Genomic DNA, 27,975 nt, shown 5'->3' with positions numbered 1-27,975 from the left:
CCCTTTCGCTGAAGACGTCGCGGAGATCTGCGTATTGTCGTGGTACCTTCACGTTCTCCGTTACTTCAGTCCCTGCTAGGGTGGCTTGGGCCCCTGCCAAACCCTTTCCCTCTTTGCAGTGTTCTAAGCAATGTGCTGAACCAAAAGAAACCACTCTCTGATGCCAGCCCACCAGCGGATCATGTAACGCTAGCCAGCTCATCCCCAATATAATGGGAGCTCCTCCCAAGGTGGCCACATTAAACGCTATCAGTTCGGTGTGCCTTGCCACCTTCATTATCATTGGGACGGTCTGCAAGCTGACTTCTCCTCCCAACAGCTCCCTGCCATCGATCGTGGTCACCTGCAGGGGGTTGCTTAAAGGGATCGTCTGTATCTGGTGTTCAGCTGCAAACTCTTTGCTCATGAAATTGCAGGAGCTGCCTGAGTCCAACAGCGCCTTTATCTTTAGAGGGTGTCCGTTTGGCAGCTCTAGCGCCACTTCTATCACTAGGGCGGGTTTAGGAGGTTCTGGCGTGGGCACTTTCACTGCTCTTTGGCCTGACTGCTGTGCCCCGACGGTGGCAGCCAGGCGTTGGCTTTTACTTGCTTCGGTATTTCTTCCTCTCTTCCCTCCACAGCTCCTACCATCCCTTGCCATTCCTTCCTCTGGGGGCAGACTCTGGCAAAGTGACCTGGCTGTTGGCAGAGATAGCATTTCCGGGCGCCTTTTCCCTCCTTCTTTCCCCCCTCACTGGGCTTTGAAACTGCGCGCGCGCGCGCTGTTCCGATTTCCATCGGCTCTGCCGGCGGGAAAGTTGGCTCTGGAATGTCTGGAATGCGGAACTCCTTCCAACGTTCCCCCTTCCCTTCCCGCCTCTCCAATGCTCTCGCCTCCTGGCGCGCTCCTATGGTCAGCGCTGATTTGGTCAGCTGGTCCATAGACTCCGCCCTGGGCGCCCGGGAAAGTTCGTCTTTCACAGCCGAAGAAAGCCCTTCTTCAAAAAGCATTTGAATGGGTTCCGCCGATAGATCCCACCCCAATTTATGGATCAACATGGTGAATTCAGTCCAGTACTCACGGACAGATCGGCTCCCCTGTTTGCAAGCCATTAACTGTCTGCGGACCACTCCCTGTTCAATATCGCTGGAAAACATCAGATCCATGGCGCGAAAGAACTTCATCGTGTCCTTTAGGACGTCACTATTCGCTGCCATCAGGGGTCTAACCCAGTCTCTCGCCCCCTTTTCAAGATGCCCAATCACGAAAGCCACTCTTGATTCCTCGTCAGGGAATTCATCAAACTGCAGATTGAGGGCATATTGCATCTCTGTCCGAAAGCCATGATAGTCTTTGGGCTCCCCCCCAAACTTCTCCACCAATCCTGGTACCTTTCTGACGAGCTGGGTGTCTTTCCCCTTTTTGTCTGCATCCTGAGCCCTCCTCTCCTCAAGCCTCGCCGTCTGCAGCGCTAGCTGGACCTCCAACACCCGGTACCTTTCTTCCAGGCTTGGACCCGCTCCAGCTCCTGCTTCTCCGGTTCCGGCTGGGTTGCTCATGATGCCTTCTCCTGCACAAGCTGCTCACGAAGACTGTCGGAATGCTGTGATGGGACGATGAGCTGCTTGTGTGTAAAATCCTAGTCCCTCAGAGTTTGGTCAAGTTTGCAAACCTCTGTCTGTAACGGAGCCCCTTAAACATGGCTCCGTCAGTCGCTGGCAGATTCCGACAGTGGTTGCTTTCGGAATCGCTTCCAACATAAAAGCTCCTTAACGGAAACACGTCTTCTGGACTCTCTGCGTGACAGTTTCCGGCGAGGAGTGGGTGTCCCTACAGGAGGTCCTGAAACCTCCCCACTGTTTTCGCTGGAAGTGTCTCTGAGCCATCCCTCCAGCTCCCTTTCCCTCAGCCCAGCTCCTCTCCCCCTACTGGTTCCCTCTTCAGCTGCTGAGTCTCTCCCAACCTGTGTGAGCCCTTTCACTTCCCTTCCTTCCGATGGCAGTTCCCTGACACATAGGTAAGAAACCATTTAAATGTATGGAGTGCGGAAAGACCTTTGGTGATAATGAAAATCTTAGAACACATCAACGGACACACACACGGGAGAAACCACTTCAATGTATGGAGTGTGAAAAGAGTTTTAGTAATAGTGGATGTCTTAGGAAACATCAACAGACTCACACAGGGGAGAAACCATTTCAATGTATGGAGTACAGTAAATACTTCACTCAGAGTGGAAATCTTAGAAAACATCAGCAACACACAGGGGAGAAACCATTTAAAGGTATGGACTGTGGAAGGAGCTTCAGTCAGAGTGGAACCCTTGATTTTTGTCAACAAACTCACACAAAAGACAAACCATATAAATATCAGGAAAGTAGATAGAGGTTCACTCTTAGTGGAAGTTCAGAATCAACAGACTTATGGACAGAAAGAACCTTAAGAGTTGAAACCCTTCAAACCATCAACAAACTCAGAGAGGAGAAGCAGTTTAAATGAAAAGACTGCAAAAACTGCTTTATTTATAACGGAGTATTTAAGCAACATCCCGGGACTCTCACATGGGAGAACCCATTTAGATGTATGGAGTGTGGGACATCTTCCTCTCAGAGTCCACTCTGAGCAATTAACTCAGCAGGAAATCATTCCTAAAAGCATGAGGTATATGTGAAGCTCTGGTGTTTATATGTGAAACATTATAATAATGAAATAATGAAGGCAGCATCTCACAATGGTGAGTATAATTTTAGATGAAAGTACCTTTGGTTTTTGCACCAAACTCTGTCATTCTCCCACCGCATGATCTCCAAGCACTGCTTCTTCACCAGAACTTCATCGCTGCCTCCTGCCCTGCGCGTTCTGAAGAAGACTTGAAATACTGAAATTGAATGGGAGATTCCCCCCCCCAGCCTAATTTCAAGAGAGCGAAGGAGGGGTGCAGGTACAAGGAAAGTCTCCTGGGGGGCCCACCTTCACTCTTGAACCCCAGGACAATCTACTGCCATCAGCAAACTTTGCCCCCTCCCTGCTCCCTCCTAAGTCTAGATCATTTATGAACAAGTTGAAAAGCCGCAGGTCCCAATACTGATCTTGAGGGGACTCCGCTTTCTGCTCCTCTCCATTCAGAAAACTGTCCGTTTAGTCTCTTGGTGCTTCAGAAGGAGGGCTGCCTCCACCTGGGGAGGCGCATTTCTTCTAGGGGCGCATTTCTTGGGTCCCCACGGTGCCCCCCAGCCTGGCTTCACTCAGCCAGGGCAGCTGCATTTTGTTTCGCTGCAAGTGAGCCTGCCCCCTGCAACGTGGGGTCTTAAAGGAACTTCATGGGGGGGGGGAATCAGCGAGAAGGAACTTCTGGGTCCTGTGCAGCCCCCTCCCTGCCTGCTCCCTTCTGGTTTCCTGAGCCCCTCCCTTTTTCATTTCAAGGACTGTGGGTCCTGCACAGCCCTCAGGGCACCTAAGCATCGGGGGGGGAGCTATTTTGTTTGCTGAGGGCAGGAGTCACAATCCTGACACACTGCAGGATGTCTGGGTTTTAGGTAAGGCAATGAAGCTCAGGTGGAAAAGATGTGATAGGGGAAATATCCTGGGGTGTGGATTTTGTTTTATTTTTAATCATTTTTATTGATTTTCCAAAAAAATATTGAGTGTTCACTGGAAGGACAGATCCTGAAGCTGAGGCTCCAAGACTTTGGCCACCTCATGAGAAGAGAAGACTCCCTGGAAAAGACCCTGATGTTGGGAAAGATGGAGGGTGCAAGGAGAAGGGGACGACAGAGGAGGAGATGGTGGGACAGTTTTCTCGAAGCTACCAGCATGAGTTTGATCAAACTGCGGGAGGCAGTGGAAGACAGAAGGGCCTGGCGTGCTCTGGTCCAGGGGGTCACGAAGAGGCGGACATGACTAAACAACTAAACAACAAATATCAAGATGTGGAAAAATGGATACAAAATGTGGAAAATATGGAAACAACAAGGATAAGCAGGACTAAGATGTGGAGATCTGCTCCAGAGATCCAGACTGTGGGGAGCCCCAAGAAATTAATAAATACAATTTGGACTATAATTTGATCTTTTTTAACCCCAAGGTGGTTGTCACCAATGGAAGCAAAGGCTCAGAAAAAGCTCAATATGTAGGCCAAATGGCCGAAATATTGGGAAATTTTGGAACAAGAAGGAGACAAATTGAAATTGCAGAGTTTTGAGAAATTAAAAGACAAAGTGCGAGACTGGCTTCATTATTATCAGATAATGGAGGCATACAATTTGGATAAGAAAATTGGCTTCCAGGTGGAAAAATCAAAACTAGAAACAGAACTGTTAGAACCCAAAACTAAGATTTTGTCAAAGATGTATAACTTGCTGTTGAAATGGAATACTCAGGATGAAACGGTGAAATCTGCTATGATTAAATGGGCACAAGATGTTGGACATAATATTATGTTTGCTGACTGGGAACAGTTGTGGACTACAGGTATGAAATTTACGGCATGTAATGCCCTAAGAGAGAATATTATGAAAATGATATACAGGTGGTACATGACACCAGTCAAGCTTGCAAAAATCTATCATTTGCCCAATAATAAATGTTGGAAATGTAAAGAAAACGAAGGTACATTCTTTCACCTTTGGTGGACGTGCCCAAGGATTAAGGCTTTCTGGGAGATGATCTATAATGAATTGAAAAAGGTATTTAAATATACCTTCTTGAAGAAACCAGAGGCCTTTCTCCTAGGCATGGTCGGCCAATTGGTGCCAAAGAAGGATAGAACTTTTTTTATGTATGCCACAACAGCAGCAAGAATACTCATTGCAAAGTACTGGAAGACACAAGATCTACCCACCTTGGAAGAATGGCAGATGATGGTGATGGACTATATGGAACTGGCAGAAATCACTGGCAGAATCCAAGACCAGGGAGAAGAGTCGGTGGAAGAAGATTGGAAAAAGTTCAAAGACTATTTACAGAAATATTGTAAAATTAATGAATGTCAGAATGATGTTGGATAGAAACTAAGTGGTTTTGAGCTGTAATGTTATAAGGGAATATGAAAAAATGGACTATTAATAAGCAAAAATCTAATGTTACAATACTTTAAGATTGAAGACTAGGATAAACAAAGAGGGGAGGGATTTGCTGAACTAACAAACTGAATTGGAATACAGAAAAGGGAGGCGTGAGGAGGTCCGGGAAATAAGCAAATGAAAGATAAGTGATTGAAAGACTGAATTGTTTTTAACTACTTTTATTTTGTATTTTTCTTTTTTCTGTTTCTTTTTTGTAATATTTTGAAAATCCTAATAAATATCTTTAAAAAATATATATATAATTTGATCTTTTTTATTCTTGTTTTTTATTTTTTAATTGAAGTATTATGATTGGGTATTTAATTGGGGTGTGGGTATTTAACTGAGGTGAACCAAAGCGGTGGCGGTGGGGGCAGGCCACCCCAGTGCCCACGCCTTTGCCACCTTGCTCTCGGCTGGAGGAGGCAGGCAGGGAAGAAGACGGGGCGGAATGGAGGCAGGTGAGCCAACAAGTGAGGGGGCAGAGTTGGCTGCTGGGGGGGGGATGCACTTGAGCTGCTGCCTCTTGAGTTGCTCTGTCTGTCAGGTTTCCCTCCTGTGCCCCCCCCCCCCAAGCAGGGCTCCCGTGCCTTGTTTGTTGTAATTGAAAGCAGGAGCTGAAGATTTTGCAAGTGGTAAACTATGAGATAAAATAAGAAACTCCTAGAAGTAACAGATGAGGCTAAGGGATAGAAAAAGATCAATAATTGTTGGGATACTGCCAGGGAGACAAAGTCCATCATGGCCCCAAGCCGTCTGCCGGATGATCCATCGATCTCCCGTAGGCACGCAGTATCAGCAATTAGTGACATGAGTTTCTAGAAAATATCTTGCCACATTCCAGAGCTCATGCACACTCTATCAGCAGATAGTCACAGCAAAAGTCGCACTCAGGAGAGCATTATTTACAAGTTTTATTCAGCGTTGATCAGAACAAAGAAAAACATGACTGCCTGCTTTAGTGTCTACGACACAGAGAGAGAAAACGAAAGCAATAGAAAACATAAACATCCTGTGAACAGGAAATACGCAGACTCTGTGACTCACAGCCTGCTCCCTTTTAAGGTGGAACGGAAATATCCTAACAATAATAATGATTATTATGGATTACAATTGGAAGTAGGGATAAGGAGTTTGTAATGAAAGAGGATACTGATTTTTCAGATATGAAATTGGGAACTGCTAAATATGTGTTATGTTGAAATTCAGATTGGAAGGTGTCGAGGAAGTCTTCTAGCAATGTAAATATACCAGGGAATAAGAAGGGGGGGGGGATATTCTTTTATCTTTTGCATTTTTATTGTTGTTAAGTTTTTATGTTGTGTTAAATGTAATGTTCTTTTCTGTGTTTATGTTTATTTATTATAAGAGCCTGGCGTGCTCTGGTCCACGGAGTCATGAAGAGTCGGATACGACTAAACGACTAAACAACAACAAAATTACAAGAGAAAACCAATAATTTGGGGGGGGGACCCAGCACCTTCTAGCTTCGTCAGGGCAAGCATATTGTTAGGTGGGCGTGAGCTCCGTCTTCCTTGAGGCAAGTGTGCTTTGCGGCAGCTTTGCTTCATGAGAAGTCAAGCAGCAATTTGGAGCTCAATACGCCAAGGAGCAAACCAAAATTCTTGGCGTCCTCAGTTTAGGGCTAAACTACTGAAAACCCTGCAATAAAACCCTGCATATGTTTGCCCAAAAGTATGCCAGATGGACGCTAGTGTAGACTTTCCCCCAGCAAGTCTGCTTAGTAAACTCTGCAGTTCTGCAGCCGAATCCCAACGCATAAATAATGTTGCAGTCCTGACCCCTGACTCCACTTCCCTGGGTATATTCTGCACAGGACTGAGCAGACGGGGGAAGATGGCACTCCAAGTGTACCTAGGATTGACCCTTAAACATCTTCCATCCTGTTCTCTATCGTCTTTCTACTACACCTTTAAATGCTGACAGTTATCTTGTCTGGATAAAAGAGAACATGTTCCCGACAAGTGTGTGCGCATAAGTGCATGTGTAGGCTGGAATTTGAACTGCTGAGGCTGGGAGGTTTGCAAAAGAAAACAAGGTGCAGGATGTCCAGTGGTAGCTGGCCAGGGGATTGCTTGCAACTGAGACAGGGGACTGCTTGGGCATGAAGGTATCGCTGGACATGACTTTATAAGGGAATATGAAATTCTGTTAAGAAGCTCACTGGTACAATTCATGGGAACAAACCAACTTCGTATGAAACGTGAATAGGGCGCTGTGTTTGCTCTGTAATCTTTTGACTCAGGCATGGTTCCACGCCACTCTCCCCCAAAACAATGATTTCTTTCTGAGGTCTCAGGTGATCCCAACTGGAGATGAGAATGTTGTGTGAGATGCACATGAGGAAGCTTCTCTGGTGATGCCTCAATCTCAGGGGTTTTGTTTTTCAAGCTCAGAATCTTAACTACTGAGCCTTGGAAGAAGTACGCTTGCAAATGATTATTGGATAGTGAAGGTGTGGGGTGTAAAATTGTATTGCAGTCAAATGCAACATTCCTACAATGCACATGCTGGGGAATGCACATGCTGTTTTCAGGATCTGGAGTGCAAGGATTTGTGAGGACTGATGTAGTGTAGCAGTTAAAGTGTGAGATGTGAGTCAAACTCCTCTTCCTGCAACCTCAACTCTTCGTATGCATGGGGATTATAACACTGGACAGCCTTGCAGGGCCGTTGCTTAGATTACTGAGATAATATATGTTATATTTTGTAATGCTTTAAATGTGCTACATAAATGCTAAAGTATTCTTAAGTAAAGCTGAGTATTGGTTGGTGCAAAGTGCAAGGGCCGAGAGGCAGAGCCAATAGAAGAAGACAAAATCCAACGAGTAATAAAAGAATCAAAAACTGTGGAGGCCCCAGGACCAGATGGATTTTCGGCAAAATATTATAAAAAAACTAAATCAAACCCTGATTGCACCCTTGAAAGAAGTACTGAACAGCATTTTAAGGAGGGGAGAAGTACCTGGCAGGTCAGACTCAGAGGAAGGAGAGGAGGGGGCCAGGAGACCCAGAGGAGGCCGGCTGCTGAAGCATCCATAGAGACACTCCTTCCTGCTGCGACCAGCTCCCCTCTCCCCTGGTCTCCTAGAGCACACAGGGAAATCCAGATCAGACCCATGAGCCTGTACATATTAAGGGGGGGGGGTTGTCCCAACATGCATCACTTTGATCTCATTGACAATGAACTGTAATTACTGCCCATCCACCCCGTTTGGAGAGCTCTTTTTGGAGCTCCTTGCAATCTCTCTTTGTTTGAACTGTGGGGTGTGAAACACAGAGCAGTCAAATACAACATTCCTAGAGTAGACATAAAAAGGGGATGTCTGGACCAGCCAGTCGGAACTTCTTGTTTCCTCCTGGGCTGGGACAAACTTCCTCTACATGTGACCAGAGGTGGGCGTGACCTCACCTATGCAGGTAACAACATAGCACAGGGGAGGCAGCCATCTCTCTCTGACTCCATTCCTCGAAGAAGCAACATCTCCTTAGCATGAGATGCTCTCTTGGCTTCAAGAGAGGACAAAGGAACTATCTCCTTATGGGATAGATTCCAGGTGCATATATTTTGTAACCTAAGTCTGCCTTCTGGGATCCTTCTGTGAACAGAATGTGAGTAAACTATTTTATATACTTTTATTTTTTTAAAAAAAACATTTTTTTATTAGCAATTCAACAACATATCAAAAAAAATATTCATTATTTACCCCTTTTTTCCCACCCACCCTCCCCTCCCCCAAAGACTTCCCTCAGCTCAGCTTCCAATTATCAGCACAGGTTCTAATAAGTGTCTACCCACCGTGAGGCAGAATTTCATTAGTGCCCCACAAGCTTCCTGCACTTTAAGTTTTGCAGCCTCCAGATGCCCCTTCCAGAAAAGTGTCTCATTGAAAGTGACTCTCAGGGATCCAAAGGAGTGTATTGAGCCAGGTTATTCATTGCTCCAAACTTTGGACTTCTGTCTGTCCGCTGGGAGAGGCTGGCCTGCCCCTTCTTCAGGGCAACTTCCTTCCCTCTGCTCCAGTATGAGGACAGCATACATAGCTCACAGCCCCCTCTTAAATCCCTTCAACTATAAAAAAAGCAACCACTATCAAATACTTGACAAACCTAGACAGCATCTTAAAAAGCAGAGACCTCACCTTGCCAACAAAGGTCCGTATAGTGAAAGCCATGGTTTTCCCAGTAGTGATGTATGGAAGTGAGAGCTGGTCCATCAAGAAGGCTGATCGCTGAAGAATTGATGCTTTTGAATTCTGGTGCTGGAGGAGACTCTGGAGAGTCCCATGGACTGCAAGAAGATCCAACCTCTCCATTCTGAAGGAAATCAGCACTGAGTGCTCGCTGGAAGGACAGATCCTGAAGCTGAGGCTCCAAGACTTTGGCCACCTCATGAGCAGAGAAGACTCCCTGGAAAAGACCCTGATGTTGGGAAAGGTGGAGGGCACAAGGAGAAGGGGACGACAGAGGTCGAGATGGTTGGACAGTGTTCTCGAAGCTACAAACATGAGCCTGACCAAACTGCAGGAGGCAGTGGAAGACAGGAGTGCCTGGCGTGCTCTGGTCCAGGGGGTCACGAAGAGTCGGACATGACTGAACAACTCAACAACAACAACATCAAGTACTTTAAAAATCAGCACCTAGACCATTCCAGTAAATGCCTGGGGGCCTAAAACAGATGTGAATGAGCAGTGCAGATCAGAGCGCATTGTGTGCGTGCAACTTGCAAGAGGGCAGAGGGACAGAGTCTCTGCTTCATGCCCCTCTCTGCTCTCCTCCTCTTCTCTTCGACTTCCCACATTAATGGGGAAATGCTACAGGTCCACCTCATAGGCATGTTGTAAAGACAGCAGAGTTGGTTTTTATGACGCACTTTGAACTCTCCGAGTGTCCTCTAGTTTATCTCCCCATTTTGAGCCCCCACCGCCTTTGCTCAGAGGGGCTTTGGCCCTGCCCACCCATCCCTGGGCCACCTTCCCGTTTCATTCAAGGTGCACGGCTAGGAGATGGATCTTCCGCCAAACTCCCCTTTATTCCTGTTGCCACCACAGAGGACTCTTCAACACTTCACCCCAAACATAACAAAGAAGGAAGTGTGCATCGATTCATTAAACTGATTTATTTAAAAAATAGACAAGGGTGTCAAGGTAACTTTGTGCGCATAGACATGTGGTTTCAAATGTTCTCGTTTCTTTTCTTTTTCTTTTGAAACTTGACTACAACTCCAGCAATTGGGATTATAATGCTGTCTCGTTACTACTGATCTAACCAGCCCTGCTCCGCAATTGCCACCACTCTCCCATTCCATTCCACCCTCCAATGGTCTCTGCTGAAGAGGCCAGAAACCATCTTGGGTGCAAGTCCTGGAAGATGTACTCCCTCCTTAGAGACCTTTCCATTTGGCTTGGGAAGGCGAGGCCCAGAGTGACTGATGGGCGGACAGACTCCAGCTACAAAGGCTGAAGCTGCTGAGAGGCCTGTTGAAGAGGACTGTCTTGACATGAGTCCTGGAAGAGCAGCTTCCTGCCTTGCATGTTTTTTCTACCAGGCCTGGGAGGGTGGAGCCTGGATTGACTCCAGCTGCAAAACCTGAGCTGCTGAACAGACTCTTGAATTTTTGGGGTTTTTCCAGGGGTTGTTGGTGGTGGTGTTTTATATCTTTATTTCAGATCTTGTTGTGATTTATGTGGAAATTGTTCAGTTCAATTGCTCAATCCCAGCATTCCAAACTACCCCTATCACCATCCAGCATTTCCTAAAATTTACTCTTCTACTGTAATTATCATTATTATATTAATGTCATTGATACATGCGTATAAATCTTTAAATACAAACACCAAGACATTGCACTGAAACTTTCATTAAATGCGCATGCATGCACTTGCCAAAAGTCTCATTCGAGAGTCAGTGTGGTACAGTGCTTAAGAGTTTTGGACTAGGACCTGGGAGACATGGGTTCAAACACCCACTCAGCCATGAAGCTCACTGGGTGATGGCTTCACAGCCCAACCTACCTCACAGGGTTGCTGTCAGGATTAAACGATGAGGGGGAGAACCACTTAAGACCACTCTGAGCTTCTTGAAGAAACAGGTGGTATATAAAGGCATCCAATAAATTTCAGTAAGAAGAAAGGTAAGATTCTGTACTTAGGCAAGAAGAATTAGCTGCACAAATATAAGATGGGGGATACCGGGCTTGCCAGTAGTACATGTGGAAAAGACCTGGGGTCTTAGACTAACATGAGTCAACAGTATGATGCAGCAGCAAAAAAGGCTGTTATTCTAGGCTGTGTCCAAAGAACTCAAGTGTCCAGATCAAGGGAAGTAATAGCCCCACTTTCTTCTGCCTTCTTCAGACCACACCTGGAGACCTGTGTCCGGTTCTGGGTGCCCCAATTTAAGAAGGATTTCGACAAGCTGGAAGGTGTGCAGAGGGGGGTGACCAAGACAATTAAGTGTTGGGAAACCAAGCCTTCTGAGGAACAAAGGGCTGTCAGGTGGAAGATTGAACAAGCTTGTTTTCACCGGCTCTGGAGGCTGGGACCCAAACCAATGGCTTCAAATTAGAGACGCCCTTGGAGATGGCTTCAAATTAGAGATGCCCTTTTTAAGGAGAAGTTTGAAGGCAAAGTCATGGATGCTTTAGTTGAGAGTCCTGCATCGGACTAGAGGCCCCAGGGGTCTCCTGCAGGTCTAAAATTCTATGATTCTCCCCTGTATGAATTCTTCGGTGGGAAGTGAGATTGGTCCTGTTACCAAAGCTCTTTCCACATTCCAAGCACTGATATGGTTTCTCACCACTGTGAATTCTTTGGTGGGAAGTGAAGTTGTCCTTCCGGGTGAAGCTCTTCCCACATTCCAAGCACTGATAGGGTTTCTCCCCTGTGTGAATTCTTTGGTGGGAAGTGAGATGGGCTTTCTGGCAGAAACTCTTTCCACATTTCACACATTGATAGGGTTTCTCACCACTGTGAATTCTTTGGTGAGCCATGAGCTTGGTCCTCTCACCAAAGCTCTTTCCACATTCCAAGCACTGATAAGGTTTCTCCCCTGTGTGAATTCTTTGGTGGGAAGTGAGACTTTGCTTCTGATTGAAGCTCTTCCCACATTCCAAGCACTTATAGGGTTTCTCCCCTGTGTGAATTCTTTCATGGCAAGTTAGATTGGCCCTTTGGCTGAAACTCTTTCCACAATCCAAGCATTGATAGGGTTTCTCACCACTGTGAGTTCGTTGATGGGCCATGAGCTTGGTCCTCTTACCGAAGCCCTTTCCACTTTCCAAGCACTGATAAGGCTTCTCACCACTGTGAATTCTTTGATGGGAAGGGAGACTTTGCTTCTGACTGAAGCTCTTTCCACATTCCAAGCACTGATAGGGTTTCTCCCCTGTGTGAATTCTTTGGTGGGAAGTGAGGTTGACTTTCTGGCGGAAACTCTTCCCACATTCCAAGCACTGATATGGTTTCTGCCCTGTGTGAATTCTTTGGTGGGAAGTGAGGTTGACTTTCTGGTGGAAACTCTTCCCACATTCCAAGTACTGATAGGGTTTCTCTCCTGTGTGAATTCTTTGGTGGGAAGTGAGATCCGCTCTCTGGCAGAAACTCTTCCCACATTCCAAGCATCGATAGGGTTTCTCCCCAGTATGAATGCTTTGGTGGGAAGTGAGACTTTTCTTCAGACTGAAGCTCTTGCCACATTCCAAGCACTGATAGGGTTTTTCACCTGTGTGAATTCTTTGGTGATGAGTGAGGTTGACTCTCTGGCAGAAACTCTTTCCACATTCCGAGCACTGATAGGGTTTCTCACCACTGTGAGTTCTTTGGTGGGAAGTGAGACTTTTCTTCAGACTGAAGCTCTTTCCACATTCCAAGCACTGATATGGCTTCTCCCCTGTGTGAATTCTTTGGTGAGAAGTGAGATTGGCTCTCTGGCAGAAACTCTTTCCACATTCCAAGCACTTATAGGGTTTCTCACCACTGTGAATTCTTTGGTGGGAAGTGAGACTTTGCTTCTGGCTGAAGCTCTTTCCACAATTCACACATTGATAGGGTTTCTTCCCAATATGAATTTTTTTGTGGGAAGTAAGACCAGCGCTCACAGTGAAGCTCTTCCCACATTCCAAGCACTGATATGGTTTCTCCCTTGTGTGAATTCTTTGGTGTGAAGTGAGATCAGCTCTCTGTAGGAAACTCTTTCCACAATCCAAGCATCGATATGGTTTCTCCCTGGTATGAATGCTTTGATGGGTAGTGAGATGGGCCCTGAGACTGAAGTTCTTTCCACATTCCAAGCACTGATGTGGTTTTTCCCCTGTGTGAATTCTTTGGTGGGAACTGAGATTGGCTCTCTGTGAGAATCTCTTTCCACATTCCAAGCACTGATAGGGTTTCTCACCACTGTGAATTCTTTGGTGGGAACTGAGACTTTGCTTCCGACTGAAGCTCTTCCCACATTCCATGCATTGATAAGGTTTTTCACCACTGTGAATTCTTTGATGGGAAGTGAGACTTGCCTTTTGGGTGAATCCCTTTCCACAATTCACACATTTATATGGTTTCTCACCACTGTGAATTCTTTGGTGGGAAGTGAGATGGGAGCTCACAGTGAAACTCTTCCCACATTCTGAACACTGATAGGGTTTCTCACCACTGTGAATCCTTTGATGGACCGTGAGAGTCGTCCTGTGATTGAAGCTCTGCCCACATTCCGAGCACTGATAGGGTTTCTCACCTGTATGAATTATTTGATGGGCTGTGAGATGGGTTCTCTGACTGAAGCTCTTTCCACACTCTCGGCATTCAAATGTCTTCTCCCCCCTGTGAATTCTCTGGTGTTTACAGAAGGTTGTGCTTGTATTAAAGCTTTCCCTACATTCCAAGCCCTGATAGGGTTTCTCCCTTCTGTGAATTATTTGATGTGAAATGAAATGTGCACTCGTACTGAAGCTCTTTCCACATTCCAAGCATTTCAGTGGGTCCTCCCCTGTGTGAATTATTTCCTGTGAAGTGAGGCTTTCATTCCAACAGAAAGTTTTTCCCCATTCAGAAAACTGATAGTGTTTCTTCCTAATAGCATTTCTTTGGTGGGTAGTCGAATGGGAGCTGTGACTGAAGCTCTCTCCACACTCTAAGAGTGGCAATGGCTTATCCACTGTGTGGATTCTGTCATGGGTGTCCTCTCTCTCTATTTCCGAATCATCACCACCTGCAAGGAAGAAAGAAATGGATTAGAGCTGCAGGAAGAAATGGAGTGCCACTCTATTGAATATTGATCTCTAACCCTTGTGATAGAGGAAGAATTCCATGCATCAACATTGGTGACCACACACTAGAGGCGGTCAGTGTTAGAAACAGAGATAAGAAAGCTAAGAGCTAAAGGCACCTTAAACCAAGGATACGGGCGCAACAATGGAATGTCTAGGCGCACTCTTTTATAACAAGAATACAAATCTGAAAAGGAATGAACAGCAGCTAAAATAATATGTTCATTTTCCACATGGTCTAGTCCTTCCCCTGCCCACCCCCCTGATTTTTTAAGAAGGTCTTGTCACGGGACAGACAGGCAAGGGGAGAATAGAGAGAGAAGTTTTAAGGAAAGAGAGGGATTGCTCTATTACAAGGAGGGGCTGTACGTGCCGGGGGAAGAACTGCGGGCCAAAATTCTTAGACAGCATCACGGCAGCCCGACTGCAGGGCATTTTGGTCAGAACAAGACTATGTACTTAGTTACCAAGGAATTCTGGTGGCCCAAAATAAAGGAGGAGGTAGAGGAGTACGTTAAAGGCTGCGAAGTCTGCCAGAGGGCAATAGGGGAAACGACAGCATCTGCCGGGTTGTTGTAACCCTTACCCACCCCTAACAAACCGTGGGAAGTGATAGCCATGGATTTTATTACTGACCTACCAGCGTCGCAAAAAATACCCCAGTCGTTTTGGTAGTAGTAGATGTGCTAACAAAAATGGCACATTTTGTACCTTGCACTAAAATACCTTCCACTCAAGAAACAGCATGGTTGTTTGTAGACATTGTTTCCAGGTCGCATGGCACGCCTTCAAGGCTGATCACAGATCGTGGAAGTCAGTTTACTTAGCATTTTGGGAGGATGTTGATGGAGTTGTTACAGGTAGAAATAAGTTTCCCCGTCAGCTAGACATCCTCAGACAAATGGACAGGCAGAGAGGGCAAACGCTGCCTTGCAACAATACGTGACATGCTATGTGAATTACCAGCAAGACAATTGGGTAGAGAAATTGAGCCTGGCAGAGTTCGCGTACAACGCAATGCATGCACCCACAGGTCTATCACCACTTGTTTCAAGTTATGGGGAGCATCCTAGGGCATTTCCAGGTAGGAAAGAGAGACTGTCAGTACCTGCAGTGGACTAATTTGTAGAAGAGATGGAGTATCTGCATCAGATGCTGAAAGAGAACTTGGAGATTGCCAAGGCAGCCTACAAGTGGGCCTCCGATGCACATAGACAGGGGAGGGAAAGAATCCAGGTAGGAGATAAGGTTTGGTTATCCTCAAAAGGGTCACCCTCACTGCAAGAAGCCAAGTTACAGGGAACCAGGCATAGGGCCTTCTCGGTAGTGGCGCCCTCCCTGTGGAATGCCCTCCCACCAGATGTCAAAGAGAACAACAACTACCAGACTTTTAGAAGACATCTGAAGGCAGCCCTGCTTAGGGAAGCGTTTAATGTTTGATGTATTACAGTATTTTAATATTTTGTTGGAAACCGCCCAGAGTGGCTGGGGAAGCCCAGCCAGATGTGCGGGGTATAAATAAAAAATTATTATTATTATTATTATTATTATTATTATTACCCTTTAAGGGTAGATGCAGAAAGTTGGAACCAAGAAAGTTAGGACCTTTTGAAGTTATAGAGCGGATTAATCCAGTGTCTTTCCGACTCCTTCTGCCAGGGACTATGAAGATACACCCCGTATTCCACAGGGCATTGCTGTCGCCATATAATCCATCACACAGGTATCAAGGTACTACTCAAGAACCTCCCCCGCCTCCCATACTGGTGGAAGGGGAGCAAGAGTGTGGAGGAAATTCTAGACTCCAGGTGGCACAGGAAAAGACTGCAATATCTAGTAGCTTGGAAGGGTTATTCGGCAACTGAGAACTCTTGGGAACCTGTAGAAAACATCCATGCACCAGTTACAGAAAGATTTTCATGAACGTTACCCCCACAAGCCCAAACCCCACAATTGGCGACTTAGGGAAATATTTGGAGAAAGTGACGAGGAAGAGGAAGAATTTGTAGGTTTCAGATCCTCAGAAGACAGCAAAAGCGAGACAGATGGGGGGGCTTAGTGGGGGGTGATGTCACGGGACAGAGAGCCCTTGGGTCAATGGAAGGGGGAGTATCAGAGCAGGGACAGTCAGACAGGGAAAACAGGGAAATGATGGACGAAGTAGGGGAGGAGAAGGCGGAGAGCAGTCAAGTGGTGTCAGGGCTCTGCAGTACTGGAGAGCCCTGCCATCAACCAGGGAGTTCAGGAACAGAAGGGGAAGCGGTGCCTTTGGCACAGGCGAGGAGAGAATCAAAGACGTCTTGCGAGATTCCCACATCTGCTGTGTTGGAGAAGGAGCCGAAGGAAGCCACTCCCCGAATCTGACTCGTCGGATTCAGAGGCATGATTTTGAACTGTAGCTGTTTGTACATATGTAAATAAAGAACTGTAAATATCTCTCTGAGTGAGCAGAGGGTGTTTACTGCGAAGAGCAGACACCACCTTGACAGGTCTCTCCTTCAGCCTTCAGAGAGTAGCTGGAAGTGGGGAGGCAGAAAAAGGTCCTTTCGGGGGGCCACTAGGGGGTGCATTGGAAGATGGCCGACAATACCATCTTTCCGACCCACACGGGGTAATTAAGAGGCTGTTATGGGAGTAGGCAGCCTCCCTTGTTGCCCCAAGGAAATGGGGAACACTGCCCTTGCCTGCTGTGCCCATAAATCACCCCCTAATTTGAAAGAAGGAGATGAGGGCCCTAGGCAGAATGCCCCCGTGTGGACATCGGCTCTCCTGGATGCTGTCTCTGATCGCGCACTAGTTGCAGCAATTTGGAATAATTAATTACAAAAGAAGCAAATGCACATATTTCAAGTGAAGAAGGGGAGTGAAGTCTGCTAATTTAAGTGACCTCTGCGAAAGAAGACGACGGGCTGGAGAAACAGGAATATTTTACTATGAAGATACACCAAAGGCGGGGTATGTTGACAACGGGGCTGAATGGGGGGGGGACCTTTTTTACTTTCCTTCTATGTGATTTACAAGAACCCCTCCTCATTAGAACTGTTGGTTGAACTGACCCAAGCAGGATGATTAAGGTCTGTGTGGAGATAAACTTTAACCAAAAGTATGCTTTATGGAGACCGAGAAGCAATAAGAGCTTTTGGGAATGGCGCAGCAATTAATTCGGAGTCGCCATCTTGCCAAAGGATTTATAGCCGGGAGGAAGAACGGATTTGTTTTCAGACTGCATTCCTAGTGAATCTCCTCAGAGGTTTTGAGAAAGGAGGCAGATTGGTGAAGATTAATGACGCTAAGACTGTTTTGATGTATGGAAGTGATGTTATATGGAAAACGTCTGGATATGGCTACTGGATAAAAAAAAAATATTCACGCAGGATTACAAACTGTTCTAACCAGCTTGTGGAGACTATCAGAGGTCACAAAGAGAAAGGAAAAATATATGAAAATAACAACAAGAGATGTGGAAAAATAATAAGAAAGGACAGGATAGTACTGTGAACATCATAAGGTTAGATTTGTGGACATTAAAACAGCAGTAAGAAGCAAGAAGTTGATTGGATCTCCTTCGGAACTTGAAATATGGGTACCCCCAACAAAAATTTAAAATTCGGCTGAGTAATTTGGAATTTATGTAATTTGATGTGATTGGTTGGTTAATAAAAAAATATTCTTAAAAAAAATAAAAAAGGTCCTTCTTTCCTTCCACTCTGTAGTTTTCATCCAAAATCTTAGGCGCAGTTCTGTGTGCAGAGCTCAGAAACTGCTCGTGTCTATGACATTCCCTGTCGCAAAATGCACCTATGGGAGTTTCAGACACTGGAGGTGGTGGCTGATTTTGTCTCCCTAGGAAGTTCTAACATAACCAACAACCTCTTCATCGATGCTGACCTGGACAAGTGTATTGGCAAGGCAAATGTGTTGCTAACTGTTCAATGCCAAGAGGAAGGTCTATCAGGATTGTGTGTTGAGCAACCTGTTTGTGAAGTGAATTGTGGACAATTACAACCATTAGGGGGGGGAAACCCTCAATGTCTTCCACATGCTCCAAGTCAGGAAGATTTTGGGCAATACAAGGTAGGACAGTGACAGTGTGTTCTCCTGACCTCAAATTCCCAGCATGTTCCCATTCCAATCTCAGCAATGTCTATGCTGGCTAGATCATGTCCACGGTCAAAACAGTCAAAAGCCCTCCATTTAAGGTGAGGTTGGGGGGTATTAGAATCCCAGGTGCTGCAAGTGGCCCCGTAGAGCTCCCTCAAAACCAGGGAGGCTTATCACAGAGAGATATGCATGGAATTTCCAAACAGAGCTTATGATCCACAAGGGAGCCTTACTGAGAGAGGCCACAATCCTGTGATTCTCCTCCATGACTTCCTTATGCAGAGCTCTCTGGTCAGGATCCAGCAACGCCCATTCCTCGTCTGTGAAATGAACAGCGACATCTTCAAAACACACTGGACCCTAAGAGAGAAAGGAAGAGGTCCTTTTTAGACAGCACTAAGGTTGTCTGCTACACAATGCTGTTTCTTTCTGCTCATTAAAAGGGGGAGGAGAAGGTGGGGAAACCCCATTGTGCAACTGATGCGACAAGATAGGTGATTCCTGGGAACTATTTCTGAGGCTTGATGAACTGCTTAGAAGCCTATTTTAGCATTCAATGATAACTCTAGAAATAAAACTACAATGACTTATGAATCATCCTATTGACCGTCAGAAGGCGAGTTAAGGCAAGGTGGCTGTTCCTTATTCTCAGCACATTAAGCTTCTCGAACGGCATTCCCAGCCTCTTAGCTTCTGTCTAGGCTGCCCTTGACAAAGATGCCTTAAGAGAAGCTTGGGCAGAAGCCAAGAGGAGGAGAGAGATTCCTTGGGGGCCAGAGGCACCCTGGCTGCCCCACCCCTCAGCCCCCTTCCCCACAGGGCTCACTCCCTCTACCTGAGCTGCTTCCACAACCATTGCTTCTCCTTCCCCACCAGGAATAGATGGAAGAGGAGGTCTTGCTGGCATCATCTGGTCACCTGCAAGAGACAGAGGTAAGTGGGAAGCCAGGAGTGCAGCTGCTCCCAAAAAAGTCTCACCTTCTGCGTGCATCTGGACATTTGGACCCATTTCATAATTTAGTTGGGTTAAAAAATACATCTCCCTTCCTTGGTGCTCTTGGCCCCAAGTGTCTTCCCCCCTCCCACACCAAATGAAAAGAACCCATGGGTTTGTTTTGATATCCACAGAAAGGGACCAAACGGAGAACGGACTCCTTCCTTACCCAGCAGCCTCTCTCTGGTGTCCAACAGAGTCCTTTTGGTCTCAGAGGAATCTGGGCCCATTTCTGCAAACAGATCCTGTCTCTGAAACAGGAACAAAGATTCAAAACAGAGAATATGAAGAAGAGTTAGAAAAGGAATCACAGAGGCAAAAACTGAAGGGCAATCTGATAATATTCAATGGCTGCTTTCCAAAAAATGATGGAGAATTTTCAGATACTCTCACTCATGTTCGGAGCCCCTTTGGAGTATCCAGAGGAAAGTCTCTCTCACCTGCTTCTCCGCCTGCTTCTTCTCCTCTGCCTGACTCAGGAGGAAACCTTCGGCCAAGGCCACCGCCTGGGAACTGGTCTCCGCTCCGCATTCCCTCACCCAGTTCTCCATCTCCGGTGGAAGGACAGCCAGGAACTGCTCCAAGATCACCAGGTCCAGCATCTCAGCTTTCGTGTGCCTTTCTGGCTTCAGCCACTGATGGTCAAGGCAGTAGAGTCGGCTGCAAACCTTCCGGGGTCCTTTGGCCTCCTGGAAGCAGAACTGCCTGAACTGCTGACTCTGCACCTCTGAGCGGAGAGTGTCCTCCTCACCCAGGATCTTCAGCACAGTTTTCCCCCAGAATCCTCCACTGCTCCCAGTTCTGATGGCATGGTCTCTTCCTGCTTCAGGGCCAGCTGAGTTTTTCTCATCCATCTCTGCTCTCAGGAAGACTCCAAGAGAGATGATGGAACCCCTTGATCTTCTGCCAAGTTCTGTCTGTCCAAATCAGAGGTGCTAGGAAATTCTACAAACCGAATACATTGTTCTGTTACAAAACTGACATATTGCCTGGAGGAGAAAAATGTTCCATGAGGAAGTATGTATGAGTCTTGGAAGAGCCAGCTCTGGACTGCACTACAACCCAGACTCTGAGTTTCTATAAAAAGGAGAAGGTGAAGTAAGTCTCCAGCCCTCCTAGAGGGAAAGTGACCATGCAAAATGTGCAGGGAACTGTTGGTCTTTCTGAGAGATGAATCAGCCTGGTTGCCCCTGCCTTTCAGAGTTTTCAGTCGAGGAATGAAGTCAGGACTGTGATTGACAAGTGAGTCCATTGTACTGTGTTTATAGTTTGGGCACTGGGTTATAGTGGGGGTCCTAACCCAGGGTTTCTCAAGAGTTGCTCTCCTGCCCAACCCCACTTCAGGGCCCATTTATTCCCTTATCGGGCCAACCCCCTGAGGGCCAAGTGGGTGAGGCCAAATGACATGTGGGTGGGGTCAAAGGACAGCACTCAAAAGCAAATAAAGTGGGACCCGCCTTCCTATGAGTGTAATGTGTTTTCAACTGTTCTTATTGATGTTTTCAAAAAATTGTAATCTGCTCTTGGAAATTCAGATGATAGGCAGGGAACAAGCAATAACGATGATGACGTTACATTGCTTAACGCTCCCCCTCCCCAGTCATGAATACTTGTGGGCACTCCTGGGTCCATCATGGTCGCTTGAGGCTCAGGTGCCCATGTCCAGCTCAGGCTACTTCCCCACCCCACAGACCTTTCGGGACAGAGAGGACAAGGCCCTGGTCTTCCCTGCTCTGCACCAGATGGGATGGTTGCAACGCTCTCTGTGTGGAACTGCCCTTGAAGGCGACTCCACTACACATTCACAGCAACAACACAACGCAATACTACTCAGCTCCTGAGGCCCACAGAGAGACTGGCTACTTTTCTAGGGAGAATGAGTCATCACTTGAGATGAGTCCTGGGTCACAGTGACTCAGCAATTAGCTGTTAACCGTTAACAGCCAGCAGGCTTGAAAGATGTAGGCCTTACTGCTCCTGCTCTCAAGAATCTTTGTCTCATGACAGCCTCCTATGGGGGAGACAGAGCAGAGGAGCCCCCCATTGCCCTCTCCTCCTCCTCCTCCTCCACGGATCGGCCTCCTCCTCTTTGAACGCCACCGTGATTGTACTAACAGTGAAATCTGAGGGCTCCCTTGGACCAAAAACAAGGACACCCGCCAGGAATACCGGAGCAAACAGCAGCCAGTAGGCTTGGTCTTGATTGAAGACTGTCGGGACAGGACTCCCACCTGCCACCAGGTGGAACAAGATGGAAGCCCCCAACAAAAGAGAACCCAAACTTTTATTAGCGGGTGGCGCTAATAAACCACAGAGCCTAGGGCTTGCTGATCGGAAGGTTGGTGGTTCGAATCCCCGCGACGGGGTGAGCTCCCGTTGCTTGGTCCCTGCTCCTGCCAACCTAGCAGTTTGAAAGCATGTCAAGTGCAAACAGATAAATAGGTACTGCTGTGGCGAGAAGGTAAATGGTTCGCCAGAAGTGGCTTAGTCATGCTGGCCACATGACCCGGAAACTGTCTGCAGACAAATGTCAGCTGCCAATAAAGTGAGATTGAGCGCTGCAACCCCAAAGTCGTCTGCAAGTGGACCTAACGGTCAGGGGTCCCTTTACCCTTTATCTTTATTCCCCATTTTACGCCCCCCCCAACTACATCACTCATCACTAATCATCATGGTTACATCATGAAAGGGGAGGTCTGGTGGCAGTAATCTGAGCATCCTGGACCCTGCCCCATGGTTCACCCTGCCCTCCACCAAACACCCATCAAGTGAAACAAAAGATATATTTACTTTTCCCAGCCAAGTTAATCACAGCCAAGTTAATCACACCCTTTTGTCTTCATCTGAGTTTGGTATTTCTGGAATGGCTACCTGTCTAGCACTCAGGTATCAGGAGGCCAGGGATTATCACTTAGGCAGAGGGGCTGCTGAGTAGCTGAGCTCACATGTCTATAGGAATTTCTGAAGTTTTCCCAGTGAGCCAGTACATAGAGACATTTATCAGTGAATTCATACATTTGGTATTGTGCAGCAGAGGCCCTTTTAATAGATAGGAAGAAACTGTGATGAAGTGTTTTGCGTGTGGGGACAAATCACAAAAGTCACAAAAGGGATTGTGCTGATTTTGGTAGTGGGCTGCATGTGCATGATATCTGATGGAGGGGCAACCCCCCCAACCTGTACATCAAGTCCTGCAACCACTGGTGCCCTCTGCCTCTTGTGGGAGGGAGTTCCACAGGTTTTACACTGCTTTCTCTTCTCTGCCCTCTTTCCTCCTTCCTTCCTTCCTTCCTTCCTTGCATAGGTGAGATTTTAGGGACCAGGTATATTTCATGTCCGGATGTTACAAGGGGACTGATCCATACATCTGAATGGGGTTTCTCTGCATGCATTTCCCTGCTCCTGGATCCAAGGGGCCAGCAGCGCATCCATGGAAAGGAAGAGCAGAGCTGCCGCCCTCCTGCGACCCTCCGCGCCCTGACTTGCCCCCCTCTCGCCATGCAGCGCTGGGACCCCCGCTCTCCCCATGGGCCCTATGTTGGGAGAGAGGAGACTCGCCGGATCCCAGCAGGCGCCCCCAGGCAGCCTCTGCAGAGCCGAACCAAGGGGACCCCCACACGCCCGACTTCTTGCAGGGAAGGGGGGGATTGGGCTTTCGCTCTGGAGGACCCTGCCCCCCCCCCGTCTTACTTTCCTGTCTAGGAATCTAGCTCGTTTTCGCTTAACCCTTGGCAACCCAACTCAGCCTCTCCCTCTCTCGAGAGCTGGAGCATCGCGCACCAATGGCATCCCGAGAAGACGGAGTAGGAGAGGCTTATGGATTTCTTCCGGCAAGGGATACATTCAGTTTTGGACAGCAGCTGAACGGCCCCCTAACAGCTGGCCCCTGAACACGGGTCCTAAGAAATCTTCACTGGCTCCCGGTCCGAGCACCATTCAAAGTGTTGGTGCTGACCTTGAAAGCCCCAAATGGTCTCAGCCCAGTAGAAGGGAAGGAGCGTCTCCACGTCCATCGTCCAGCCCGGACACTGAGGTCCAGCTCCGAGGGTCTTCTGGCAGGTCCCTCATTGTGAGAAGTGAGGTTACAGAGGGCCTTCTCGGTTGTCGTGGCTGCCCTGTGGAACGCCCTCCCACCAGATGTCAAGGAGATAAAATAGACGCCTGAAAGCAGCTCCGTATCGGGAAGCTTTTAATATTTCATGTTGGGTCATGTTTTCTTCTATTCCTTTGGAAGCTGCCCAGAGACAATGTTCTTGTTCTTTAGTTCTTGTTCTTGTTCTTTAGTTCTTGTTCTTGTTCTTGTTCTTGTTCTTGTTCTTGTTCTAGTTCTACATGTTGTTGTTGTTGGACATCCAGCTTTTAATAGCCAACAACACAGAGATAAAGGGCTGCTTCGTTCTGTGCTTTTGGACTCCTATGTGGGCTTATGGTTCTGGTGCTTGTGGATCTCATGGGATTTAATGTCATGCCATTATAAATGCATGGGGATGAGTGCATTTACAGAGACACATTTCCACAAAACACCAAAACTCCGGCATGTAGCCGTAGGCGATACAATAAGAGCCTTTCTGCAAATGGCCTTTGCAACACAACACACTGGATGGTTACAAAGTATACACGTTTGCCTCTTTTCAACTGATGCTTTCGCTTAGCCCCGTTTCCTCAATGAATCCACCCATTTCTTGATGAAATAGAACTTCTGCCAGGAAAACCTGAGCTGAAATAGTAAGGAGAGCAAAACAGCAGCCCTGTCTGACCCCAGTCAGCCTCCAGACTCCCCCAGTCACGTGGCAGGAGATTCTTCCTGAGGGGCCCCCCCCCCACGTGAGATGGGTATGGCATCGTGGATGATCCAGTGATGATCCATATGATCCATTGATGATGCACATGATCCAAGCAGACTGGTCCAAAGAGCAGATCTCTATGCCTGAATGAAACGGGTCTGCGATGATGGATTCTGGAGTCAAGAAATCCGCCCTTTCCAGTGATCTCTCAGGCTGGCCGGGAAAAGGCAGGGAGCAGGAATCGTCAGGCATCCCGACGGACAGACTTGTCATGTTGCCAAAACATGAACTCGGAGTCTGATCTGATTTCCAGGTACAACTCATTTTGTGGCGCAACCGGGGATGTTTTTGGGGTGCTCTCTCTGTGACGGGGGGGCTACTTTCTGAGGGTGTAAAAATTGCAACGCGCTTTAGTTCTGGGCTGCTTCACTCCTTGCATGGGGGGGGGGGCTCTGCCTGCAAACAGATCCAACAGCTGGCCTTGCTTTCTTCCTGGCCTCATTGTGTTACCTCTGAGGGAGACACAAGGGATGAATTTTACCTGGGTGTCGGGATGTGTGTGTGTACCCCACTTTTTCCATAACACAGGAGTCACAGAGCCCAACTTGCTGCTCAATGTGCACCAAAACATGGACGGATCTAACTTCGTGGCGTGGGGGAGGGAAGGTTTCTGCAATGTAAACACTGAGGGGGAGGGGACCCCACTTTGTAGTTGGATTCCCGGGATCAGCCCGCTCTCCTGATCGCAAAAGGAAGAGGGGAGGGGAAAACCTTCCTCTCCTCCCCCCTCAATTCTTTCCCTCCCCTCCCGGCACATCCTCCTCTCACCCCGCCCCCACAACCCCAATTCCCACCCCCATACGTTGCACCCCTTCCTCCTCCTCCTCCTCCTCCTCCTCCTCCAATCCGGCTTCTGCTCCAGGAATGGGGGGGGGAGGTATCCCCCTCCCAAACTGCCTGCTTTTCCCGGATGTGGAGCTTCCACTCCAGGTTGCTGCTCTGCGCCGTAGCTCTAGGGGCGCGCGCTTTCGGACCTCCCCCGCCGTGGATGTTGGAGGAAAGGAAAGGAGAATCGGGAGCGAGGACAAAGAGGTAAAGGGGTCGCGGAGGGGAGGAGAGGGGGGGAAAGTACCAAGAGACCCCCGCCAGCTCCCCAAAGCGCCTTCCGTGGGCCCCACCGACAGGGCCTGGACCCCTGCGCGCGTGCTGTGAAGGAGGCTTTCATTGGCCCCTTAGGCGCCTTGGCAGGGGCAGACAGGGGCGCGCACCCAGGGGGTCCCCACGAGCGCCCCTTGCCCCGTTTCCACTGGCTCCGTGCGGAGAGAGGCGGGCTATGGGAAGGTTAACTGGCGCAAGAGAGGCCCCCTGGATAGAGACCCCCCTGCCAGTCCCTTGCGCGTGTTGGTGGCCCCCTCCGGATGGAGAGATGGGACCGCCCGGCAAGGGGTGAGCCGAGCCACGTGGGGTCTTTGGGTTAATATAAGTTTTAAAAACTGCTCCTTTTCCCTTACGGGGGACACAAGAGCCCATATAGAGGCCTTTTGTAGGTTCTCTATCGGTAGGAGAAAATTAACAAAGACCAACCAGAGAATATTGAGAAGCAAAGCAGCTAGTAAGCCTGATCTTTAATACTGAGAATAATAATAATAATAATAATAATAATTATTATTATTATTATTATTTATATCCCGCCCTCCCCAGCCGAAGCTGGGCTCAGAACGGCTAACAACAGTAAAATAGACAACATTCTGAAATCATTTCATTATAAAATCAGTTTAAATCAGATTCATGGCAACTGTTAACAGGGTCCTCACTCACCACATGCAGTAGAGAGGAGGACCCAGAACAAAGGTGTGCCTGCCCTTATGTAGACATTTTAAATTGCCCACCCTGGAGTCCAAGACCACCCCCAGAAACATCATACATACAACACAGAGAAGGTGGTCTACAACAGAAATATCTGGGTTTTATAAATACTTAATTCATTAATCTAGGTCACAGGCTCACACCCTGTTCATATCTTGAATGTGCTCTTAAGACAGGATTTGTGAGGAAAGAGACAATGGGGAGGTTTCCCACTTTGAACTTGCAGAGAAATATTTGACGTCAATTTGTTCAAGAGCTTTTCAGTGGGGTTTCAGACATGTGGTTTATATATACAGTTATGAACATTTTTATTATTATTTATGACCTTAAAATTCTTCTAACAGGATGCAGGGGAGGCTCCAGGAGAAAAGGAGGGAGCAGAGGAAGTGGGGGGGGGGGAGAGATGTCTCCTTCGTGGCACCCAAGGGGAATCTCCAGAGGGTCCACCTTGGCCTCTCCCTCCTGCTTAGGAGAGAGACCTTCAAGGAGACCAGAGAGGGATCCCTGAAAAGTGGGGTCTATGGAAGTGGGGGGAGAAGAGAGGGGGCACCCCCGGGTCATGGAAACACAGCAATGGTGGGGGGAGAGGAAGACCAGTCTTTGGGGAGACATCTCCATCAAGACGCCCACGATAAACCTCCGGATGGGCCGCCTTGGCTTCTCCCTCCCACCCAGGAATGCCCCCCCCTTCAAGGCAACCAGAGAAGGATCCCTGGAAAGTGGGGTCTAGTCCCCCCACCCCTTCCTTCCTGCAACCTCCATCCTCTTCCCACCCCATAAGCCCCTGCCCTGTCCAGATGCAGCGATTCTGCCCAGTCCATTCCTTGGTCCCCTGGAGAGAAGAGGAAATCAAGAGGGGAGGGGGGAGGCCTTCTCAGAAGTGGCCCTTGGTTTCTGCAGTCCCACCCAGGAAGCAGCCAGAAACCTTTTCCTCTCTCTCAGGCTTCCATCTTTATTGTCTTCTCCACTGAGGATGAGGATAATGTACACCTGTCATTAGAAACAGGGGTGCAGAGTCCATGGAATGGCTCTCAGGGCTGATATAGAAGTTGCACCTCAAAAGCATTTCTGTTCCTCTTATTCTTTGTAGGCAATGTCAGAGTGACTGACAAGCTGAGATACAACCCATCAGCATCCAATGACAGCGACTGCATGAATCTTTCCAGTCAAAGGACCCATTTTCATGATAGACAGTGCCTGTGGCTGGAGGCTCTACACACCGGGTGTGCCTGTGCAGGCCAAAGACTGCCAGTATTAGCACAGGTGAGGTGTGTGACTTTCCCAAATTTACAGACTGTATGTGAATGAGAGTTTGTAGGTGGGATTATAATTTACGGCAACCCTGTGATTTTCTCCACCCATAACATTTTGTGAGCTGATATTGCAGTAAAAAATTCCAAAATAACTACAAAAAATCACATGATAATAATAATAGTACAGTGGTACCTCGGGTTAAGAACTGAATTCGTTCTGGAGCTCCGTTCTTAACCTGAAACTGTTCTTAACCTGTGGTACCACTTTAGCTAATGGGGCCTCCTGCTGCCGCCGTGCTATTTCTGTCCTCATCCTGAAGCAAAGTTCTTAACGTAAGGTACTATTCCTAGGTTAACAGAGTCTGTAACCTGAAGCGTCTGTAACACGAGGTACCACTGTAAAAGTTATAGTATCCGTCTTTTCCCCCAGCCTCTCTGGGCAGCTTACAGTACATATAGGTAAAGGTAAAGGGACCCCTGACCCTTAGGTCCAGTCATGCCCGGCTCTGCGGTTGCGGCGCTCATCTCGCTTTATTGGCCAAGGGAGCCAGCGTACAGCTTCCAGGTCATGTCGCTAGCATGACTAAGCCGCTTCTGGCGAAACAGAGCAGCACACAGAAACGCCGTTTACCTTCCCGACAGTACAGTACA

General features: G+C 47.7%; 2 protein-coding genes across 5 annotated transcripts in view; one reads left to right on the top strand and one right to left on the bottom strand.

Annotated features, from left to right (window-relative positions):
- LOC308486405 (uncharacterized protein) overlaps positions 1–27,975 on the top strand; it is a 154,348-nt gene that overhangs the window by 54,153 nt on the left and 72,220 nt on the right. Inside the window, exon 2 of the mRNA XM_081023235.1 lies at positions 24,278–24,518. The gene's annotated coding sequence lies outside the window, so the exon portion shown is untranslated. The remainder of the gene's footprint in view (positions 1–24,277; positions 24,519–27,975) is intronic.
- The window catches only part of LOC308486200 (uncharacterized protein), a 66,812-nt gene continuing 50,029 nt past the window's right edge, over positions 11,193–27,975 (bottom strand). For 2 of the 4 annotated variants that reach the window (XM_081022707.1, XM_081022705.1), the window contains exons 2-6: positions 19,862–20,366; positions 19,591–19,672; positions 19,263–19,345; positions 18,661–18,787; positions 11,193–14,268 (exon numbers count right to left, since the gene is read on the bottom strand). In XM_081022707.1, the coding sequence (XP_080878833.1) occupies positions 11,696–14,268; positions 18,661–18,787; positions 19,263–19,345; positions 19,591–19,672; positions 19,862–20,275 (3,279 nt within the window). In that variant the 5' untranslated portion in view covers positions 20,276–20,366 and the 3' untranslated portion in view covers positions 11,193–11,695. Of the gene's footprint in view, positions 14,269–18,660; positions 18,788–19,262; positions 19,346–19,590; positions 19,673–19,861; positions 20,367–22,979; positions 23,119–27,975 lie in introns of those variants that run through there. The other 2 variants (XM_081022706.1, XM_081022704.1) reach the window with 2 other exon arrangements.

The sequence above is a fragment of the Podarcis pityusensis genome, assembly GCF_964106645.2.
Source record: "Podarcis pityusensis genome assembly, chromosome: 10".
NCBI lineage: Eukaryota > Metazoa > Chordata > Lepidosauria > Squamata > Lacertidae > Podarcis > Podarcis pityusensis.
This window is presented reverse-complemented; position numbering and strand designations above follow the sequence as displayed.